Source organism: Nipponia nippon, unplaced genomic scaffold (assembly GCF_047370975.1).
Source record: "Nipponia nippon isolate SJK-2023a ecotype South Korea unplaced genomic scaffold, ASM4737097v1 scaffold_3, whole genome shotgun sequence".
Classification (NCBI taxonomy): domain Eukaryota; kingdom Metazoa; phylum Chordata; class Aves; order Pelecaniformes; family Threskiornithidae; genus Nipponia; species Nipponia nippon.
In genome coordinates, this window is record NW_028262347.1 from 43,280,194 (window position 1) to 43,301,161 (window position 20,968).

At 38.1% G+C, this 20,968-nt stretch overlaps 1 protein-coding gene across 2 annotated transcripts in view; it reads left to right on the forward strand.

Annotated features, from left to right (window-relative positions):
• NAV3 (neuron navigator 3) overlaps positions 1 to 20,968 on the forward strand; it is a 554,479-nt gene that overhangs the window by 131,571 nt on the left and 401,940 nt on the right. For both annotated transcript variants that reach the window (XM_087765091.1, XM_087765093.1), the window contains exon 2: positions 10,192 to 10,595. In XM_087765091.1, coding sequence (XP_087621217.1) covers positions 10,524 to 10,595 — 72 coding nt within the window. In that variant the 5' untranslated portion in view covers positions 10,192 to 10,523. The remainder of the gene's footprint in view (positions 1 to 10,191; positions 10,596 to 20,968) is intronic.

Here is a 20,968-nt window from a genome sequence, read left to right on the forward strand (position 1 = left end):
AGATCCTATAATTAACTTGGACGAAGGTGTATTAACAGCAAGTGACAATTCACTATTGCAGCTTCACTTTCAGGATCTGAGGAAAATCTGTGGTACTATATGTTTGCACGATGTTAAAAAGTGTTTAGAAATGAGGAACAAAACGAAAAGTGCTACAGACAATGTTAATGTAATTTATGAAGTAAACAGTAGAAGATATTACAAATGGTATTATAAAACATGTTGTAAACAGAGTCTTTGATTTAAATGTCTTTATTCTCACTGTGTGACAAAGAACCCCAGAACCTCTAAATACAAGCACAGGGTATGGGTGAGGAAAGAACTTGTAGCTAGGTCAGGGATCCCTATTACTGAGATGTAAGGAGTGGTATCCGCACAGCTGGAAGTCATAGGATTGTCCCAGTTGTTATTGCTACTTTTCAAGACCGGTAACTTGTATGATGCAAAAAAGAGAAGATTTTTACAGCGTTATGTTACAGAAATAGGACAAGCTAAGACTACCAAGAAAAGACTATGCCAAAAAATGTTCTGCATATTAAGAGGCAAAACAACTCTCAAAACTGTTTCCAAGGTTTAAAAGAAAATAGTGAAAGCCCTATTTTTTGCCTTCCCAAGGTTTATCATTGATTTGAGTAGCTATACAGTTTTGTGAGACTCTTGAAAAACTCTTTGCCAAGTCAAAATTCAACTTTTAAGGAAGAAGAGGAATAGCTTTCAGTGAAAGGATTGTTGTAGGCAACTTTTTTGTGAAAGGAGCAATCTATAGCTCCCCTAGAGTAGTTTGCTTATTGGAGCAAACAAAATTTTCAGCTGTGACAAACGAGAAAAGATCAGATCTTCCTGCAGTAAGACACCACTCTCCACTTTGAATGAAGAGATGCTAATGGCTGGTAGATTACTTGTATGGAATTATTTCAGTAGGACTTGATCAGATGTATTAGTACGTTTAGGCTTCTTATTTTTTCTTTTTTTTTATGGCTTCCTAACATTGGGCTTTGTTTGAATATATCAACCTCATGTATTTGGTCCTGTAAGCAGTGTGGTCTGAAGGAAGAGATTCCTCTCACCTGATTTCGTACATCAGTCATCAAAGGTCTGTGCCTTACGTGTTGTGTTTCTGCAGTCAGTGGAAAGAGGTAGGGATTTTTAGGTCATGATTCATCTGAGCTATTTTGGATAGGAAGAATCTCATTCTAAAAATGCCTATTTATTTCCTCAAACTACAGAAACCACTGAGCCATTAGTTCAGATTTGTGCATCTGTGTTTGCTTAGATGAATCCCACCCAAGACGGTCTCACAGACACTGGGTACTTTGTTCTTCCTGGAGATGCAAATCTGTTTAGAAGTGGAGTGTGACTTTGAGTACCTTACTGTTATGAGACCTATTTTAGGACGCTCAAGAGTGGACATGTGCTTTGTTCTAAGTAGATACAAACCCATATACTTTCCATAGCAACAAGGACCTAATATGTAGTTGGTGGTAATCATATGCCAGACGGCTATGTAAAATTTTCAGTATTATTTCTTATTGTTACCTCAAATCCTTATGTAGTTCTACATTTTCAGTAAAACTTAGGACTGTCTAGATGTTCCTGTGTTTCCAGTCCCATGTTATTTTTGGCTAAAGCTCTTTTAAGGGAATCTTTGAAAGGACTTTCAGCTTTGAGGTTCTTGGGAACAAATGACTAAAGTTCTTTGACGTCTTGAAATGCAGTTGTATATTTGGTATTCTCAAAGTCTATTTGAGTTTTACTTGAATGGATCGAGAACTAGATAAGCCAAACTTGAGTCTAAATATGAGTTTAGAGAAGGAACTTTGGAATGTGTTCAAAATTGTGAAGATACAATCAATATGTAAAAATATATGGAGTGAGCAATTGCCCGTGTTGGCAAAGATTGATATGCACTGCTTGAAGAATGCAAAATTCAGCTTAAAATTTAACTCGATATACCTAGCCTTTAAGAAACTTCCTAGAGCATTCAGACCTATTGGGTTGTTTTATATTCTTCTGTGGGAAACACTGTGAGCTGTGTCACTTGAGAATTTAAAATAATGCCAGAATAAAGCATTAGAAAATACACCGTAATAATTTATTCTGCACTGGCAGATCAGGAAGCTAACTTACCTAGAAGGTCTTTCCTAGCTCAAATTTAAACAAGTTTGTGATCCCGTGATTGTGAAAAGTAATAAATTTCCACCGTTAAAGGACATCTTTTTAGTTCATGGTTACGGTGCACCAGCAACTGCTGCTTTTTGTCCTCAAGTATTTGAATGTATGTTTTGTCACTTGGCTCTGCTTCTATAAAAAAAAAATTTAATCCTTTTGCATACTTTCTCCCCCCCCCCCCCGCTGTCTCATTTGCTCAGCTATCTCTCTGCTCTGCTGTTTGTTGTTTCAGCCACATATTTGTTTGAATCAATCGAATTAATTGCAAGAGAGTAGTCTAGACATGGATAGAATACTGAGGCACAAGACATAGTGGAGCATTGCTTGCAATGTTTAATCAGCACCCATATGTACCTTCTTGGGATAAGCATGGGGTTCACCTGAAAAGGCTGCCAGTAAACAAATATTGAAGGAATTAATTGGCAACTTTTGAAGCACCCGTGAAATCGTCAGAGACATGTTCTGCAAAGATAGGCATGATTTTTTACTCTATCACTTGTAACAGGCATAGAGTTAAAACCATTCTGAAAAAGCAGCTAGCTCTGTGATCCAATGGAGTTATTTAGCAAGTCATGGTAGACTAAGAGAGGCTGTGTGATTTAATGGTATTTTTAAGATTTAAGGATTTAGATTTATCAAAGTGAGGAGTATAAGCCCTCATTTCCAGTAAGGTAGGGGAAGTGGATTTAACTGTTTCGTGTAAGAGTAACTGGTGAACCATCAGTATGCTGTTTCTGTGTCTGAATATATAAATTGCTCAAACCAGCAACATATGTGAAACTTTAGTCTGTGCTCCTGTTTGTTTTACTCTTAGCCTATGAACCAGAGAGAACACACCCCCCCTTGGACAGCATTGCCATTCGTGGCGTGGTAACAAAGTTTTAACATATGTGGGGTATTGAGAAATACCAGATATATTGGTCTCCCTAGAGCTACCATATATCTAGGTATTTCCCAAAGCACATTGCCTTTTTCTTCCTGGAAGTTTTGTAAAGTGGACAAAAAGAAGTATTTAGTAATTTGTCTGGGATTTCCAGTGTCTTGGCAATCTGGTTAGAGCAATAGCTGTAGACGACTAGAAGTCCCAGAAGAATGGCCACTGCTCAGGCACACATCAGCTGCATCTTTGTTCAGCCTGCAAATCAAAACTTAAAAGCAACAGAAAGGAAGGCTTAATAGCTCCCTAGGAAACAAAATTTCAAAGATATGCAAGCTTTCTACTATTTTCGATTAGCCTTTCTCTTTCTCATGAGCCTCATAAATTTCTCTGTCCCATTAACTAAAACGGTCTCCTTACGTAAGAAAACTATTTAAGATCCATACAGGTGTACTTGCATTTTTTGAGTAAATTGTGTTTTCTTGCCCAGTCTTCCTATAATGTACTTAGAATATGAGAATATGCTTTCTATCTTCCCCTTCATTTCCAGCTCAGTGCTGTCTTTTTTTCTTATATCCCATCTGGATTGTTGATAGGTTCTGCAGAGTATATATCTTTCTTCTTTTTCAAGGTAGCTCTTTTGCTGTTCGTGTAGTGTTACAAATAAGACTACAAATATTAACATGTGCACAAATGAGGAATTTTCATTCTTCCTATTGGTTCCCAAACATTATAAATGTAAAAATTACACCATATAGTACAGAGAAACATTTAAAACAACTTTGGACAACAATGGAGAAATATCCCACTGAAACTAGAGATGGAACTGAAATAACTATTCAGGCTGGAATTTGTCCAGTGCAGCACCTCTGCAGAAGTGCTGTCAGGCCTTCTGTAGATATTTTGTGTATTGCTTAATGTAGATATTTTATGTATTGCTTAAAAGATTGCATATGTAGTAGGACACTTGGGTAAGATAACCAAATTTCATTTATGTCTGATGCTAAGTTATGTATCTTGGCACAGAATACTGTGCATGCGACAAAACTGTCATCCCTTGCCTCAGATCTTTAGGAGAGACCATAGTAAAAGGCTGGACTGGTCTGTCTCTCAAAAATGTTCTTTGTATTCCCTTTCTTATGCTTTATTTATCTCTGATGCTCAATGGCCAAAGAATTGGATGATGGAAGAGAGAAGGCATTCCTGTCTGGTAATGGTTCCAAGTTTGAAATAAAATTGACATGTAATAGCAGCTCTAAATTCTGTGCATAGCCTTCAGCCTGTTTGATGGAGGTTGCCATAAAAGATAAAAAGGATTTGAGAAAGCCAAAAGGATTTGAGTTGCTGTACCAGTTATTGCAATGGTTTCTGAGAATATCAGGATCTAGAACAGTCTCCTTTTTTTTATATAAATATATATTTTTTTATTATTTTTAACTTTGCTTGGTAAATCACTATGTGAACCAGTGTTAACTTGTGCATTCAGTCTGATGATGTAGAGGCAATCAGCATCCTGCTTTGCAGAACAGCATTGCAAGAATGTAAGTATTAGATTCCCCTTTATTTTTTTCTTAAATGTGTACAAATCAGAAAATAAATGTTTTAATTTGCATTGGCTAGAGGCAGGAACAATGCAAACAATTGTAATTCTGTCTTCACTGATAATGTGATGACTCCAGCATAGCGTTCTGTGCTGAAGAGGAGTTCTGCCCTAGGAAGAAGTGCAGAGGATAGGATGACGCCACTTACAGAAATAATACAAAATGTTTCAGCCACACATGCACTTAACAAAGGAAGCATCATCACTGGACTTGTCCTTATGTGGTCACTTTTAATCTGAGTAAACACCATTGCATTGATTAGAAAGAGCTGCATACACTGCAGCTTTTTGTATTGCTATGAATCAGGAGTGTATTTGGATCAGTTTTACTGCTGTTTGGATCAGAATTAATTTTGTATCAGAAGAAATAATTCTGTAGGCAAGCCTCACTGCTTAGAGATATTTTGTTGGCTTACCAGCTGCCTTCCCAGGCTGCTTTTATCTGGTGCAGACAAGCCTTTCTACAGCACTTCTATCATATGTGTTTGCAGAGAACAGATATTGGCTTCTCATTCTGAATGCTGGCTAAAAGCAGTGTACTTTGGCATTGGTCTCAAATCCTCCAAGAGTCAACATCATCTTTTTTTCCTGATAACTCTTTGTGTGCCTGATCATTATGTTTGTGGTTAGACCCATACAGAGACCCTAAATGCTTTCTCCCTGTGGGAAAAGACTACAAAGAAAGCTAAGAAGCTTTCATGATTAGACGTAAGCTTTTTTGAGGCCATTGTGAAGCTATTACTATGGATAAGTTATTAGAGCCATACTGGGGTGCCACATCACCTAGAGGTTTCAGAGAAGCATGTCAAGGATGGAAGTTACATCTCTGGTATCCCTGAACTGCCTGTCTTCAATGTGGAGCTGAATAACTTCGCAAAACTTTGTAAAATGTTAGTGGTGAGCCTCATTTTTATTGCAATAGCCTGAAGAATCAACCCCAAGAACAGTGGGGCAGAGGATGCTTTGCACCAGAATGTGCCCCACTGCTCATCCCAGGGGACTCATGGGGTCTTACACTCTCCCACCTCTTCTCTCAGCTGTGCTGCCATCCCTGGCAACACTGATGGGCAGGAACTAAGGCTGGTCTGTATCTTGCATTTGCTTTAGCTGTATACTGAGATTTACAGCTGACCCTTGCTTTTGGTCCTGGCATAGACAGTCATGTTTGAAAGAGGTGAACAGGTATTGTGTTCAATTCCTGCTCCTTTCCAGCCCCCAAATTCTGCATCACCATTATAACTGCATGTAAAGTAGAAGCTTCATTTTGATAATGAAGTATTAACACTGAAAATTGGTATGCTTTCCCTCTAAAATTTGCATACCCAGAAAATAATTTCTGTATCAATATTTCCAGAAATGCTTTAAAAAAAACATAGCTCTCAAATGCTCTTAACCATAAATCCCTATCAGTGCAGTTGATAATACCTAGGATGCAGCTCAGAAGGCTTATCCTACACACAAACAAGAAAAACTGAAAAACACAAAATACAGTCACAGTTTTATACCTGCACCTGCCTCAAGCTCACTGCAAAGTCACTTTAATGGTGTGGCAGAAGTTGAGAATATCCATGTGGACAGCACAATAAGATTCTGGAAAAGAGAGTAATCTGTGGGGGCTCTAATGTACCCCTTGTCCCCATCCTTGCTGACGATAACTACGACAGAGCAGTGTCTTGGTGTGCAACCTCCTAGGTAGCCATCAGAATGCACCTTAGGAAGTCATGGAGTTTTACTACATCAGAAGGCCACTGACAATGGGAGGAAACCTAGGAAAAAAACCCTCATTATCTAGATTTTTCGTAAGGTTGTAGAGAAACTTTTTCTTTGTAGAACCATGAAAACTGACCGACACACAGTAATTGCTTACAACTCCCCCTCCCTGTCCCTGCTCCCCAACCAGGTTGACTTGCGACATCCAGACTCTTGAAAGATACTTGTGTTAACTTCCACCAGATATTTAGTGAATGTGCCACTTAAGGGAAAATAATAATAATGAAAAAAAATATGGAAGAGGCCTTCAGAGAGCTTGAGGATGCTGATTTCTTCCTGCAAATCCTATCAGTGTAAACTTTTCAAGAACTACCTGTGTTGATAATAAGGGTAATATAGAAGGCATGGCTCTGGTTAATTCTCAAAATATAATCTGGGGTTGTTCCCCACTAGTCTATGAGTAACCTGTAGCTCACAGTGAAGTAAAACAAGAAGTTTTTTCAGGCACATTTCACCTGAATTAAGTCCACCTGAATTTAGGCAAGTAATAGAGATACCTAGACCAGAAGCTTAATCACTCTGAATGACTTCTGTAACGTGTCTCTAGAGGAGCAATTCAGCAATGCCCAGTCAGAAATGCTTTTGCAAAATATTTTCCTCCTTTTGTTGTTTAACAAGAAAATCTAGGGATGCTCCTAGCTTGGATAGCTTGCTCACTTCCTCTAGGTCTGTGTTTGCAGTGCTAAATGCTTAATCAGCCAGATTATTTTATTATGAGTATCTGTAAATGATTAGAGATTATTATTGAATGACTGTTACGTATCTGTTAAGGGAATAAAATTGTAAAAAAGCTCTAATTCATCTTGCCTTTTATATTTGTTGATGACCTAGTAAAATCTATGCTATTTAGTGTGTGATTATTAGGATTTCTAAGACTCTTTGGATATTTTATTCTGTGATTGTGTGTATGTTAAATATCAGTGTAAAATGTTGAATAATAAATGATGTGCACTGTAAAAAAAAAAAAAAAAATGCCAGCCAAGAGCATTTAATTACAGCTGTTTATGTTGAAAAGGCTGAAGACCATGGAACAATGTGCTGAATGGAACAAGCAAGAATTGCCACCCTGTGCTTTGCATGTTAAAAGTAATGAGGGCAGTCCAAACAAAATTATTTGCATTCTGTCCAACTTTCGCTTGAAAACACCATACAGTTCCACGGAATAGCTTAATTGCCTAGTATAGCATAATTGCCAGGCATGGGGAGTAATATAATTTACATGTCTGACCATGAAATGAGCCAGGGAAACTCCTGGTTTTTAACAGCTTGGTTTTGACTTATCTGAGCTTTAGAACTGTTATAAGTGTAAATCCAGCTGTTGATCGCTGCAGTGGTACCTCGTGTTTCACCTTCCTGCATCCTGGCGTTATGGACTTGTGGATTTTGTGGATCCCTGAGACCATCAAACGGGGGGAATTGCAGGTTGTGCCTGTGAGGCCCCGGGTAGGGGTGGGAATGGTCTGTGCCTGAGACTGATGTCTGGCTCAGTCCTGCTGCACCTCAGCCTCTGTGGAAACAGGGTGAGAAAAGCTGGGTGTGCTTGGGAAGGTTATAGCATGCCACTGAAGCTAATCTGCTTCTTAAGCCAAAAAGATTCTAAGTTATGGTAGTTTTTAACAGTGCAGTTTTAATGGCTACTTTCTATTTTCTGGGCAGTTACCACGCGTTACAGTCTTGTTATTTATTTCACTCACTTCCCCAGGATGCTCTAAATAATGAATAGAAAGATGCTCTCCAAGCATTTGAGGCTGCTTTGATGAGTGTATTTGTAATATAATGTTTACCTCTGTCAGTTGCAGGAGGAGGTGATTCTCAAAAGCTAGCGAACAGAATTGGTTATACGCTTAGGTGAGATGTATCAGGCTAAAGCTGTGTTTGGGAAACAAGCTTCTATCTGCGTATGTGTTCTCTCATGTAGCGGCTTCGTGTACAATTGTTTATATTCCTATGATTTCACAAGGCAGATGCATCTGCTGTTTGCTTTTAGTTATTTTTGGAACAGATTTGTCCTTCTTGCATGATTAGTCCTTTGTTGATATCATGTTCAAATGTATGTGAAGATAAATACAGATAAGAAATAGGTGCCTCGCGTTGTAGTGTTGAGAATAACTACTATTTTATTCCTTGTTGGAACACTCTTTCACCTGAAGGAGAAATTGTATCTCATAGGGTAACATGCTGTCAATGTTTCTTTATATCAGTATTGAGCCCTTGTTTTTGTCTCGCTGTTGAGTTTCTCCCACCCTTATGGAATCACCCAACATGTGGTAACAGCTTAACTCTTCCTCCTGCTTATAACTGGGTCACAAAAAGAAAGCTTGCTATTTTAGTGGTTGGACTAGGCATCCTTGGGGTTTTTTTGTTTGTTTTTAATTCAATGTTATCAAAAAAGGAGAGCCCTCCATGGACCACAGCATGGTCCTTTTGCCTTTAAGTCCTAGGTGAAAAATGCAAATGTGGGAATATTCAGAGAAATCCAAGAGGATCATCAACAACCAAGCCAAAAACTGAGCAGTATGAGTTGTTTGGCATGGCACGAGCCTAGTGACATCTTCTGTTAAAAAACATAAGTGGCTTCCATTGCAAATACAGAAGGTTAGTTCAGATCCTCCTAGAAACAGCTGTCAGACTTGACTGCCAGTTCACAGTCTTTGTTTCTGAACCTCAGGTTTAGGCACCTAGGGGGAAAAAAACCTCATAGATGCCTAAATATGTATTTCTTTCTTTGGAATCAAACTTCAGCCATCAGGTTTACAATTTTTGGCCTAAGTATAAATCAGTTACAGTAGAGTAACACTTGCACCTTAGGTCTGATTAAAAGACAGTTTAAGCTGATAGTAATATTGGTAATGACTCCACTGAATCTTGGATTTATTTATTTTGTTAAGAGAAAATAACCTTTTCAATGTAATTTTATTAGAGACAGGCTGCACGATCTAGCATGTACCATTCAATACACTATCTAGACATATTTCTTATTCCATACACATTAGTGAAGGAATGTTGTGAATATTATGCATTTAAAATGAATTGAAATGGCATTCAAATTATTTTTTATGTGGGCTTCATCTACTCAGTTAATTCAGTTTAAACACAATTGGCTTTCAATTGCACTGAAGGCATGAATATTCTATGATTTTATTGTCAAAAATGACAGAAGAGAGACTGGCTCTTTCTCTTGCTGTTAGCAGAACTTTAACTCTCTGGCAAACAAATCTTGTTTGTAGGTTTTCTGTTTTGTTTTGTTCCACCCTGCCATTTTCAGCCTTCAAGAGAACTTTTGGGGGAAGATTTTTTTTTTTTTTTTTTTTTTTAAAGTTGTCATATCGGCTAGGACTTGGTATTCCGACTACAGGTTTTGCCTGTCTGACCCTGTCAGTGTTACACTGGCTATTACTTTTTGAAGGCACTGAGTAGGAAGTATATGATGATTGAAAGTTTTTATCTACACTGCCTTTAGTCAAATAGTCTTTGCTCTACTCTTTCCTTTAGCTTTTCCTTGATGCTTGTAGCTGGAATTCACTAGCTGTTCTCAGTGAATACTCTGCATGCTCAGATGCATAGGTTCATCCTGCTAAGTTTTAAATCAAAAACCAGTATTAGTTACTTAAAAAAACAAACAAACAAAAAACCCCCAAAAACCCCAAACCTACCAAGACAAATAAGCAAACAAACTCCCCCACACACCTGAGAAAGACAGATAATCAGTTACAAAGAGTGACAGCAAATTGCAAATCAATCTTGATGATATTACTGTTTTTTTTTCTCTCAACAGGTTCACAGTCAGGATGTAACCTTCTGTAAAATGGAAACCTGTGAAGAAAGATACAGATAGCAGTTGGAGTTAAAAGTAGCGGATGAATATTTCTCTTCTTAAGCATCAGCTTTTTAAAACGCTATGGTGATTTGGAAAGTCCCAAGAGTGAACTGCAAAGTTTTCCTCAGCTTGATCGATGGGTTTCTTAGTCATTTCTCCAAGTCACTGATGTTCAGAGATGATATGTGATGGAAAAAACACCATGTCTGTGTGTTTGTAGCCCCTGTTTTTTGGATTAGTTTGCTGTATTGCTGAACCGATTTCATTTTGAAGGGCAAGGAGTGAATGTGATGGATTTATCTTCAGAGATGAACAAACATGGAAGGAATCCAGTAAGTCACAAACTAGAAGATCAAAAGAAGGTAAGATTATTTTTAATTATACTTAATGATAGTTGAACCACTTGCAACTCTTTGATTTTTAGTAAACTGGAAATTAATGTGCTTTTGAGAATAAAGTAGTCTGCCATGCTCACTCACTATCGCAGTACAGTGGAGTGCTGTTATGGCACTCAATTTCTTCATCATCTGATAATTTTCTTTCCAATACTGCTTGATTGCCTGGTAATTTTGTGTCAAAAGTTCCCTGAATTTGTCTAGCAAATTGGCAAAACCTTTCCTCATCACCAATGCTGAGTTTATGGCAGAGACCTGCTGATCTGAAGTAAGTATCTGACATTGGCCTTGACATGGTTTGAGAACTTTGTCCTTTACAGTGGATGTGTGGATAGACCCTTCCTATTATATTCTATGAGTAGTTCTATATAATCTGGTTTTCTGAGAAGTTGTTGTTGTTGTTCAAGTTTTGCCCTTCAGTACCCAAGGCAGTTTAAGCACGTAAATTCAGGCTTCCACAATATGGAAAATCCTTTCAGAAATCTCACTTCTGCAACAGACTGTCCCGAAGGCTCGCCTTCCCAGTTCATCTCCTTTACTTACTCATACTATGGTCTGGAAATTTTTCTGATGCTTATTTCGTAAACCTGAATTTGATACTTTTCAGTATCTTTGGGTCCTTCTTCTATTTTCCCACGCTTTATTGGTCTTTTGATATTACATTCATAGATTTTTCCCAAAAAAAGCTGTGTTGGTTTTTGGTTTTGCTTTTTGTTTGGTTTTATGGTTGGTTTTTTTTTTTTTTTTCATTTATTAATCTCCAGTTTATTAAAAGTTCAAAACTCTGTAATACTTTTTGTGCCTGGGCTGTAACGTGCTGTGTTTTGTGGCTGTGATGTGCTTCATACTAGGGCCTTAAAATGAGGTTTACTGGGCTCTTTGAATTGCTGCATAGGTTCAGTGGGGCTGTTAATGTCCAAATCATGGATTAGAGTGGAGGTTATGTACTTTATTATTACACAGGCTTATTATAATAAGTGCTGCTGGCTTGGATTTTTTTTTCGCATTTTGGTATGAAAGGTGCTGACTAATGTTTTAAATTCTTTTGATCTGATTTAGGAAAAATACAAATTGGGGGAATTTATGGGCAACATAAATGAAAGAGTTTTAAGACCTAGAAAATCAAGTACTTGGTTTTAGTGCCTCTGAGATTTGTATGTGTTAATCTTAGTCATTTGGTCACAGCCAATAGCCCTTTAAAGTGTAGAGAATTGCAGGAAATATACCACGATAACACATGTGATGAAATTATTGCAAAAATCTATTCAGCCTTTGAGCAGGTTTTTTGTAATGGAAAAGACAGAGATGTATATGATAGGAGAAAACTGGTTTAGAGCATGGGGCTTTCTCCAACTCATAATTCTCACCCTTCTGTGGCACAAAAGAAAAGCTGAGAAAAGTTAGCATTACTCTCACCACCAGGTGAACTGTTTTCTGAACCATCATTATCTGATCTGGAATCGAGTATGCTCGAGTCCTCTCTTCCCCCAGCCCCCTCTTATTTCAAAAGGATTTTTTTCCCCTTCATGTCTAATACCTGCAGATTCACTTCTAGAGACTGACTCTTCAGATTGCTTAGGAGGAGAAAGTTTGTTTCAAAGAGGATCTGTTGTACCTCAAGGTCAAATGCTTTCTTTGAGCCAGCCTATGGATATTTTATCCAGCTGTAGAACTATGAAGCGACCACTGAAGGCTCTGCAGCTGCTAAAAGACTCTGCTCCTGTGGCGTGGTTGACACTGAAGAAGTAAATGTGATGATAATAAACAGAAGCTTGGTTAGTTTTCATTACATTCAGGGTTCCTTACTAGTAATTTAATATCATTGATCATTATAGAAGGCTAATATTGTAATAAAATAAGGCTCTAAAAGTGATGGGGAAGCACAAGAAGTAGTAGTAATTTGGCTATTTCTTTAAGCTGCATAGGTTATAAAGCAAATTTTGAAATATGTTAGATAGAAATGAGTGAAATAAAAATGGACCACTTTGGAAATATTGGCTGACTTACTGTCTGACATGGATGTTCTACCTGGGTGAGACTAGGCAGAAGTCAAGCTGAATCTCTTGGATAGCTCATGTTCTATAAATAAATGAAAAATATTTTGTTTTGGGAAGACTCAACTGTCGTGTTGCTGCAGAATGTATTGTCACTGGACTGTTTTCTGCACTGGGAATTTAGGAAAAAAAAAATCAAATGGAGAAAAAGCTCCATGTTAATTAAGGATATAAAACTTCTCAGGTAGTTTTAAAAATGCAGACTGTGCTTTGGCATTTAGCTTTTCTAGTAATTTGATGACTATACTATATACATGCTATAGAGTTACTTTTCTATGATCTGGATTTGGGCCTGGACAGCTACGTTTATATAATTTTCATGTTGTTAGCATATGAACTATCATGTCCGTAGGACACTCAGATATGCTTCTTACCTCAAAAGCCATCAAATGCTATCACCTGCATTTTAAATAGATGCATACTCCTTTTATGTCTGCAGAACTGTCAAGGGCCTTAGCCTTTCTGTAGCTGCGAAATGCAATGACAGTTTTATTGATTTCTGGCAATAGTCTGTTTATGTTTGTGGGACTGGTGGGTGTCTCTGGGCTGATACTTGGGTGTTTGACCCTCTTGAGTACAAAATTAAGCTCAGGCATGAAGTGAGAGGTTTTGGTATCTGTGTGGAAGCAGTAGTCCAATTTCTGTGGCTGAAGTGTTGGGGAAAGGAGGGAGGCAGGCTAAGAGAAGGCAGTGCAGAGAGGAAAAAGGCTTTTAGAAAGATCATTGTAATCAATTAATTTGACCCCCTACAGAAAACAGGCATAGGACTTCCCTCTACAAATCCTTCTAGCTGGGTGTGAAGCCTCAGGAAATTGGTAATGAGCTGGAATGAGCAATTCTGGGATGTCCATCAACTTTATCTGCTTGAAGACTGTGTGTCCATGGTATCTCTGTCCAAAACACACCCTTCCTTCCTTCCTCCAAGCTGGATGTGCCAAACATACCATTCTGTCTATGTGGAGATTTCAGGTTAAACGCTGTGTTTCTGGATCTATTTGCTTTTCCCACAGTGTGCTGCAATTTCTTATTTAAAAAGTACGATAATATTCAAAGCTTTAGGACATAAATGCCAGTAAGTAGCAAATGCATGTATTGCTGCTTATAGTATGGTGTGCGGGTTCATGATTTTAGCACACGGTAAATGGTAGAGAGAGCTATGAACTAGCAGTTTGAATAACAGGTTTCTATAGGCAACTTGTTGCAAATAACCATTTTAAAAAACAGAAAAGACTGCTTTATCTGTCTGTATTTCATCATTCAGCAGGGTTCTTCTGTTTTCAAAATCAACATAAAAATTTGTAATCTGCTGCCACATGCATGGTTTATGCTAGTCAAGTCCATAAAATAAATATGCAAAATTTCCTGACTACTCCAATAATTTAATGTTATCCTGTACAAGAAAGTCCCATTGCAACCATTTCTTTGACAGACTATCCAGGTTACTTGGTATCTTGGAAGAACACCTGCTTGCTGCAGGCAGGCAAAGCCAGACCTTTGAATGATGCTGCAGCTGTGGCCTTGTTCAAGTCTGGAGACCGGGGGTGGGAGCCTGAGAGTGTGCTTCACCGTGGGCGTACAGATGTGTGTGAGGCAACACACAGGCAAATAACACAGGTTGCAATACCTTCAAGTATCATTTATGTACTTGACCTTGTGTAAGCTTATAAAATTGTTTCAGAACTATAGTAATGTACAAAATGCTTCCCAGTAACAATAGTACTCTGTCCCTTAAAGGTCTGGCATATCTGCTTTGTCTGCTAACTAATTTACTGCTTTCTGTTCTGCAATGTCTAGGGTGTTTCACACAAACCCACTGAGTCCCTATTCTGACTCACACCAAAAGATGTGCACGTAGATTTGAAATCCATCATGCAGAATATGGTAGTAATGATACTCTTGCAAAATTGCTAGTTTCCCAAAGAGGAACCTTTGCACCTCTGCTGACACCACTGACACATGGCTTGGAGTTCTTCTGCGCACCCAGAATGCTTGCTGTAGTCACAGGGATAGTTTTTCATCACGTTTTCTTTTAAAGCCTCTTGACCAAAGGCCTTGGTCCTTCTGTTTACAGGCTGATCCAAAACAAATGAGAATGAAGGAAAGTTTTTAGTACTTCACCATCACCACCCCAAATTTATGCTTTAAAGTTAAATATGAGAAAGTTCAAGGATCTCAGTTGCTTTTCAAACAAATATTGCATTATTTCTTTCAGTCTTTCTTTTTGTAGGCAGATGAGCCACTGAACTCAGAGGGATTTTTTAATAGACACCAAGATTCAATTACTGGGCAATAATTAAATATAATTAATAAGCAGGAATGTCAAACAAGCCTTGTCTGCTCTTGGATGTTTTGCTGGTCTCCCTGGTAGCCATTTGGAGATTAACTAAATGTCCAATAATCAGTCAGTTTTTGCCTGATAGGGTAAGATAGTAGTTTACTGTCAAAAGCATCATGCAGTCTTGACATGCAATCCTTTAAAAATCAAATCAAGAGAGAAGGTTTAGAAGGGACAGATGAAATGGGGGTAATCAGCATGTATATGACACCCTTTCTCCATCCCTGCCTGCTTCATTTTAGTCGATATTCAGTGCACAGAACAACATTTCAGGAAAATCAGATGTCGTCACCATGAAGCATTTGGGCCAGGAGCAATTTGTCCTCATGAACATGCTCATACTGCTGTGCCTGTGCTCCCTATTTTCATTTCTCAGTTCTCATTTTTATGACTAATGCTGTAGTTACCCAATGACTGTTTTTAAAAATAATGGCATTAAATATTGCGTAGACCACGGTTGTTACTGTTTTTATTTAATAGCTTATTTTCATTTGAGGACCTCGGATCTGGATGACATTGCTTGTTATCTCAACAAAAAAGTTGATTTCTCCCATCCTGTTTTTACTTCTCCCTCTGAGGCAGATCTAACTCAGCTTTCTCTCCCTCCCCCTCTCCCCACCCTAGTCCCTCCTACACATATATACATATACATATATATATATATATGTTCTGTGCGTTTTTGTCCATCTGCCCATCTGTGTCTCTGTCAGGGGATGCTTTGCAAACAGCTGGAGGTCTAAAGATCTGGTGAAGAGTCAGAGACTCCTCAAGCTCAATGTTCACTATTATCCCTTATTTCACAACAGCTGGCAGGTGGTTTTTTTTCCGGATATATATTCAGTGTTTTCTCCAAAAACAGTGAGGCGAGGGGATAGTGAGGGGTCTTCAGGGCTGAAGGGAGAGGTTTGTTCTCTTTTTGTTTTGCTGTTGTTTTTTCTTTGATACCTTTGAATTAGGCAGAGACAGGAAGAGCCCACCCAGCTGATAAGAAGAAATAGGCTGTGGGAATAAAACTACAGTTGCTTTCCACATTCTTTGCTATATCAGCCTGTCATATATTACCTCTGTGTTTCCCTTAAGCTGTCTCCCTCCATACTCCGTAAGTTTTCTGTTTCAAAATTTATGCTAGAAAGACTTGAATTATTTCCCTCTCTGTCAAAGCTCCCTGGGGCCCCACCAGCTGACTCCTCTTGCTCGCTGAAATTGTTCTGTGCACTCTGCTAGTGCAGTTGTTCCAATTTAAAAAAAAACAATCTTTACAGGCTCAATAAATGGTGTTAAATATCATTTTATGAAATATGCAACCCATATTTAATAATTCATAAAATAAATTAATGTCCTGTGCTGCATATTTACAGGGTTTTTTCCTCCTATTAGAGAACCATGGGGTAAACAAGATAGTACACATTTCTTTTTTATGCTTTTTTTTTTTTGTTGCCTTTCCAAAGTCACTATCTGCAACAAAGTCTCAATTACAGAGCAGTATTTTGACCCAGTGCTGTACCAAAACAGCTGAGAAATTAAATACTGATTAATTATTTATTTTCTTAAGAAGATACTGGCTGGCTGTATCTTATATTTCTGAAGTATGCCTTGGTTTCTTAGCTGGCTGCTTTTCTTCCCGCTCAGTGTTATCTTTAAGCTGTTACTGTTAACGCATGGCCTGATAATTCAATAAAACTTGTTTAAGAATACCAGGTAAAAGTTGTACAGGATGTCATCGCTGCCTGTTGGAAGGAGCTCAGCTGCTTTGCAGTTGTTTGTGCTGGCAGATTTTTGCGTAATCAGATAGCTGAAATGAATACTATTTTGTACATACACATACAACATGATTTTGGGTATGCCGTGCAGAGTAGAGTGAGAGGAAGAAGGCGGCTTTTCATTTGGGTTGGTTATTCTTCTCCCTCACCCCCTGTAAAAAAAGTAATACTATTCCTTATTGGCCTTTGTCTTCACTTACTACTAAAAGCACAATTTCTCATTTCTACCAATTACCTTATTGTTAGTACCCATGCAAAGGTAGATTTAAGCATCTTGTCTCAAATGGTCTTATCTAATTTGGAGTAAGATACAATGGCTAAGAAGCAGAAAACAGTGAAATTTGTGGAGGTACTATCTCATGATTGTACAGTTTGCTCTAGGACACCTTGATGGTTACAAACTATCTGTAAGGTTTTCATTTGTCAAGTATAAAAGCAAAATAGGCTAGAGGCTTTCTACCATAAATCCTGTTTTTTGATTGCTGTTGCTCCTAGCTTTTTCAAAGAAAGCTCTTGTTAGCCTCAGGACAAAAAACAATTTAAGTGATAATAAGTAGCTAAACTAGTAAATAAAATCACATGCCTTTCTTCTTTGTTGTTTCTCTGCAGTGGCATTGCAAAATAAAGAAATCACTGTAATTGTTATTTAGTATTTTCCTGCTCTTACTGTTATTTTTTAAAAGTGTTACAGAATAATATTTGTTTATCTGCTTTGTCTCAAAATCGTCATCTGGGAATATCTGCTGTACTTTGAGGATGAGATGCAAATTGAGAAAGGGTTGGGCTCCTGAAATAGTATGCAACCATGGCCTGTCTTTTCCCTCCTAAGAAGTAGCACAGGCTTGAGAAGCAGTTTCGCAGAGCACTGTACAGTGGAGAATCTGAACGGAGGCTTCTAGGTGATCTTGCACTGTGACATTGTTTTGGGATTTTTATCACCCAGCTTCATGAAGATCAATGCCTTTGAAAAGGCCTTTTGAGGTTTTTGCAGTTTGAAATGTGATCTTTGAAATAGGGATGGTCCCATAATGAATGCATTAGGGGTCAACTCTCCTGCTTGCTGACTTTTCTTAAGTATTTCTTTAAATCCTATGGATGATCCTGTATCAAAACCTGCATTCAGGGTACATACCTATTTTTTTGTCTCCCTTCCCTTGAATTTTGAACTTGCCATGGGATTTTTTTTCTACTCTGAACAGGCTGTGTAAACAAAGACTAAAAAAATGTATAGCTGGGATTCCTCTCAAAATGTTGGGAAGGGTAAGTAAAAATAATCTGAACCTCCTGCTCACTCCAGTTCCAGACTGAAGCTGATTGTCTGAAAGACTAAAACATGACTAGAGCAGTTTTGATACAAATGTAACTAAAGACACTCTTTTCTGCTTTGATGATAATTCTACTTTTGTGTTAAGTGAAAGGCACTGCTGTGCTTACCAAGTAGCTGGGAAGACTTTTTGTTGTTGTTTTTAACACATTTGTGTTGAGCTAGTTTCTCTAAATCGTTCTGTATTGTTAACTTGAGATTTTAACTGGATCCTAAACTCAGGTCAAGGACATCTTCCTGGTTCTCTCTGCATTCTTGCAGTACAAGTAAAGCATTACAAGTGCTGTTGAATCCGTGTGTTGTGGATGGAAGTCCTACCTATTTGCTTCACTAATTCCCCTGGAACTCTTAATAGTTGAAATTGGAAGGTGAAGCATCTGCTGCTGCTGTATCAGAAGAAATAAACCAGCGAGGGACTGTACTTCGGTGTGCCCTTGAGGGAGGGGTATAAAGACATTCTTAAGACTACATATTGTATATGCTAAAGCAAGAAGTCTCTTGTGAGACTGTTTGCGTGCCTGCTTATAAGGCAGAGTTACTAACCTTTTAAACTCATTCTAGATAGGTCTAGCCTTAAGCAACGTATGCGAGGACATCCCTGTCTGGTATTGTGGCTTTTAGCTTCTGAATAGAAACATTTGGTGGAATCATTAACTGATTACCAACAACAATTAATAGTCCCAAATTAAACCAGACCTTGTTTTCCTAGATACAGTATGTAAATATGCACTCTGAATAGAGAGAGATTGAGAAAGGGTTGACAAAACTTGGTACAAATGCAGAAATGATACACAGAAAAGAGTTTTCTGGGATTTTTGCATGCTTACTGAAGGATATGCGTGTGGAACACCTCCCCTGCCCCCCCCCCCCCCCCCCAACTTGTAGAATTAGGGTCAAGGTATATTGCTGAGGTCACATTAGTTTGTCACATTAGTTTCATAATGCAAGCAGCCCTTAAATGTGAGTCTCTTGAGTCTGAGTATTGTACCAGAACTGAAGACTATGCCTTGTTACACCTTAAACTGAAGTGCCAGGGTGCATTCATGCTGTGTTCCAATAAAAGAATACTTCTGGGAGATGCTTAATTTTTATTTTTTAATGCCTAGGTAATGGTATTAGCTGCTGAGGTACAAAAGAATGTAAAGGCAGGGAAGAACTCTGGAAATGGTTATTTTCTTTTTAGTGCAAATTTCCTTTTTTTCACAGTTGGTTACCGGCAAGCACATGCATATCCATTTTGTATGTGTATATATACAAACTAACATAACGCTGTATGTTTTCTGCAGGTAAATGAGCAAAGCCTTTTTGCTAGAAGAGAAGAAAAAGTTGGTAGAGCTGAGTTTAATACCAATATATTTCCTTTACTTCACGGCTGTATTGGTTTTTTTGTTTGTTTGGTTGGTTTTTTTTAAACTTCAGGATACTCCAGTGTTAGTAAAATGAACCTTAGAATATTATTGTTTGCTTACAGGGTTTTGTGGTTTTATGGGGGTTTTTTGGTCTCTCTTTTTTTTTTTTTTTGTAGTGTGTTTAGATGTGATAAAATTGTATCTTAGTAGGCACTGCTGCATGCAAAACCCGTAAATTTTTTAGTATTAAATTCCTTGATGTCTTCTAGAATTGTCAGTATCAGGTACAGCTATTTCCCTTAATGATACTTCTACCTCAGTGACCAAACACAGGTTTTGCCTGGGAAGGGGACAGCCCCTGGCATCCAGGGCTTTATCTCAAGGTATGTAGCAAAGCAGCTGCTGTTCCAGTGTAACATTTATTATTACTGAAGGAAAAATAAACCTATGGTTGTAATGCAAGTCAGCAGGCTGTCTTTATTAGTTGGGCCCTTGATTTTTTTTTTCCTCCTTTCTTTTTGTTGTTGTTGCTGTTGTTGTTTTCTCCTTTCTCTGTCAGGTGTACTCTCCTTACCTGTCACGTTCCCTCTATCCTTGCCGCATGTTTGTTGCCCTCTGTCTGTTTGTTTTCATTTTCCTTCTCCCTTGCTCAAGTCAGCCTGGCTTATCAATTTGTATATGTGCACACACATGTGTGCAGATCATTGCATGTGTGACTGTACATATGTACGCTTATATTTGGGTGCTAGTACTTTGAATGTGTGCTTGCATATAAACATGTAATATGAACAGTGAGACATAGGACAATCTCTAGTGTAATCACATGTTAAAATGTTTTGCTTTCTCCATATTCCATTTGTTTCTTGATTCTTCTGAAAAATATATCCTTGTCTCAGTCTTTGTCACCCTGCGCACGTGTGTGCACATGTGTGCAGAGCTTAGAACAGGAGTAACCTGTCTGTAACTAGGTCTCTTGATTCTTTTAAAACAATAGTAGTAGTAATTATATGATTTAAAAGTTTTATTTTGTTTAAATTAGGAAATTTTAGGGTTTTTTTAAAAATCTGCATTTCTCAAATTTTGTTGGTAAGAAATTTCTGTGTTCACTTATTTCCACTTGTAGAGCTTGTCAGGTTCTCCAGCTCAGTCAGAAACATGGCAGTTGCTCTTAGTTCTTGATAGAAGAGGCAGCCTTAAAATACTATCAGTTGCCATGTCATCTGACTGGCGTGGAGCAGGGGGACCAAATGTCCCTCTTTATTTGAATCCCTAAATTGATGCCAGTAATAAGTTGCATGATAAGTCCATGACAGAGGGTGTAGTTATTCGTTAAGTATGGTGGAGGCATTGTACCAATAAAAAAGGACTAGAGGGAAGCTGCCAATAGTTTTGGGTTTGGGTTTTTGTTTTTTTTTTTTTTTAATTGCCTGGTGTAAACACTGTGTCCATAATTTGTCATTTGGAAGGATAATTTCCAGCAGGTGTTCTTTTTGGCTCGATTGCAGAGATCAGATGACT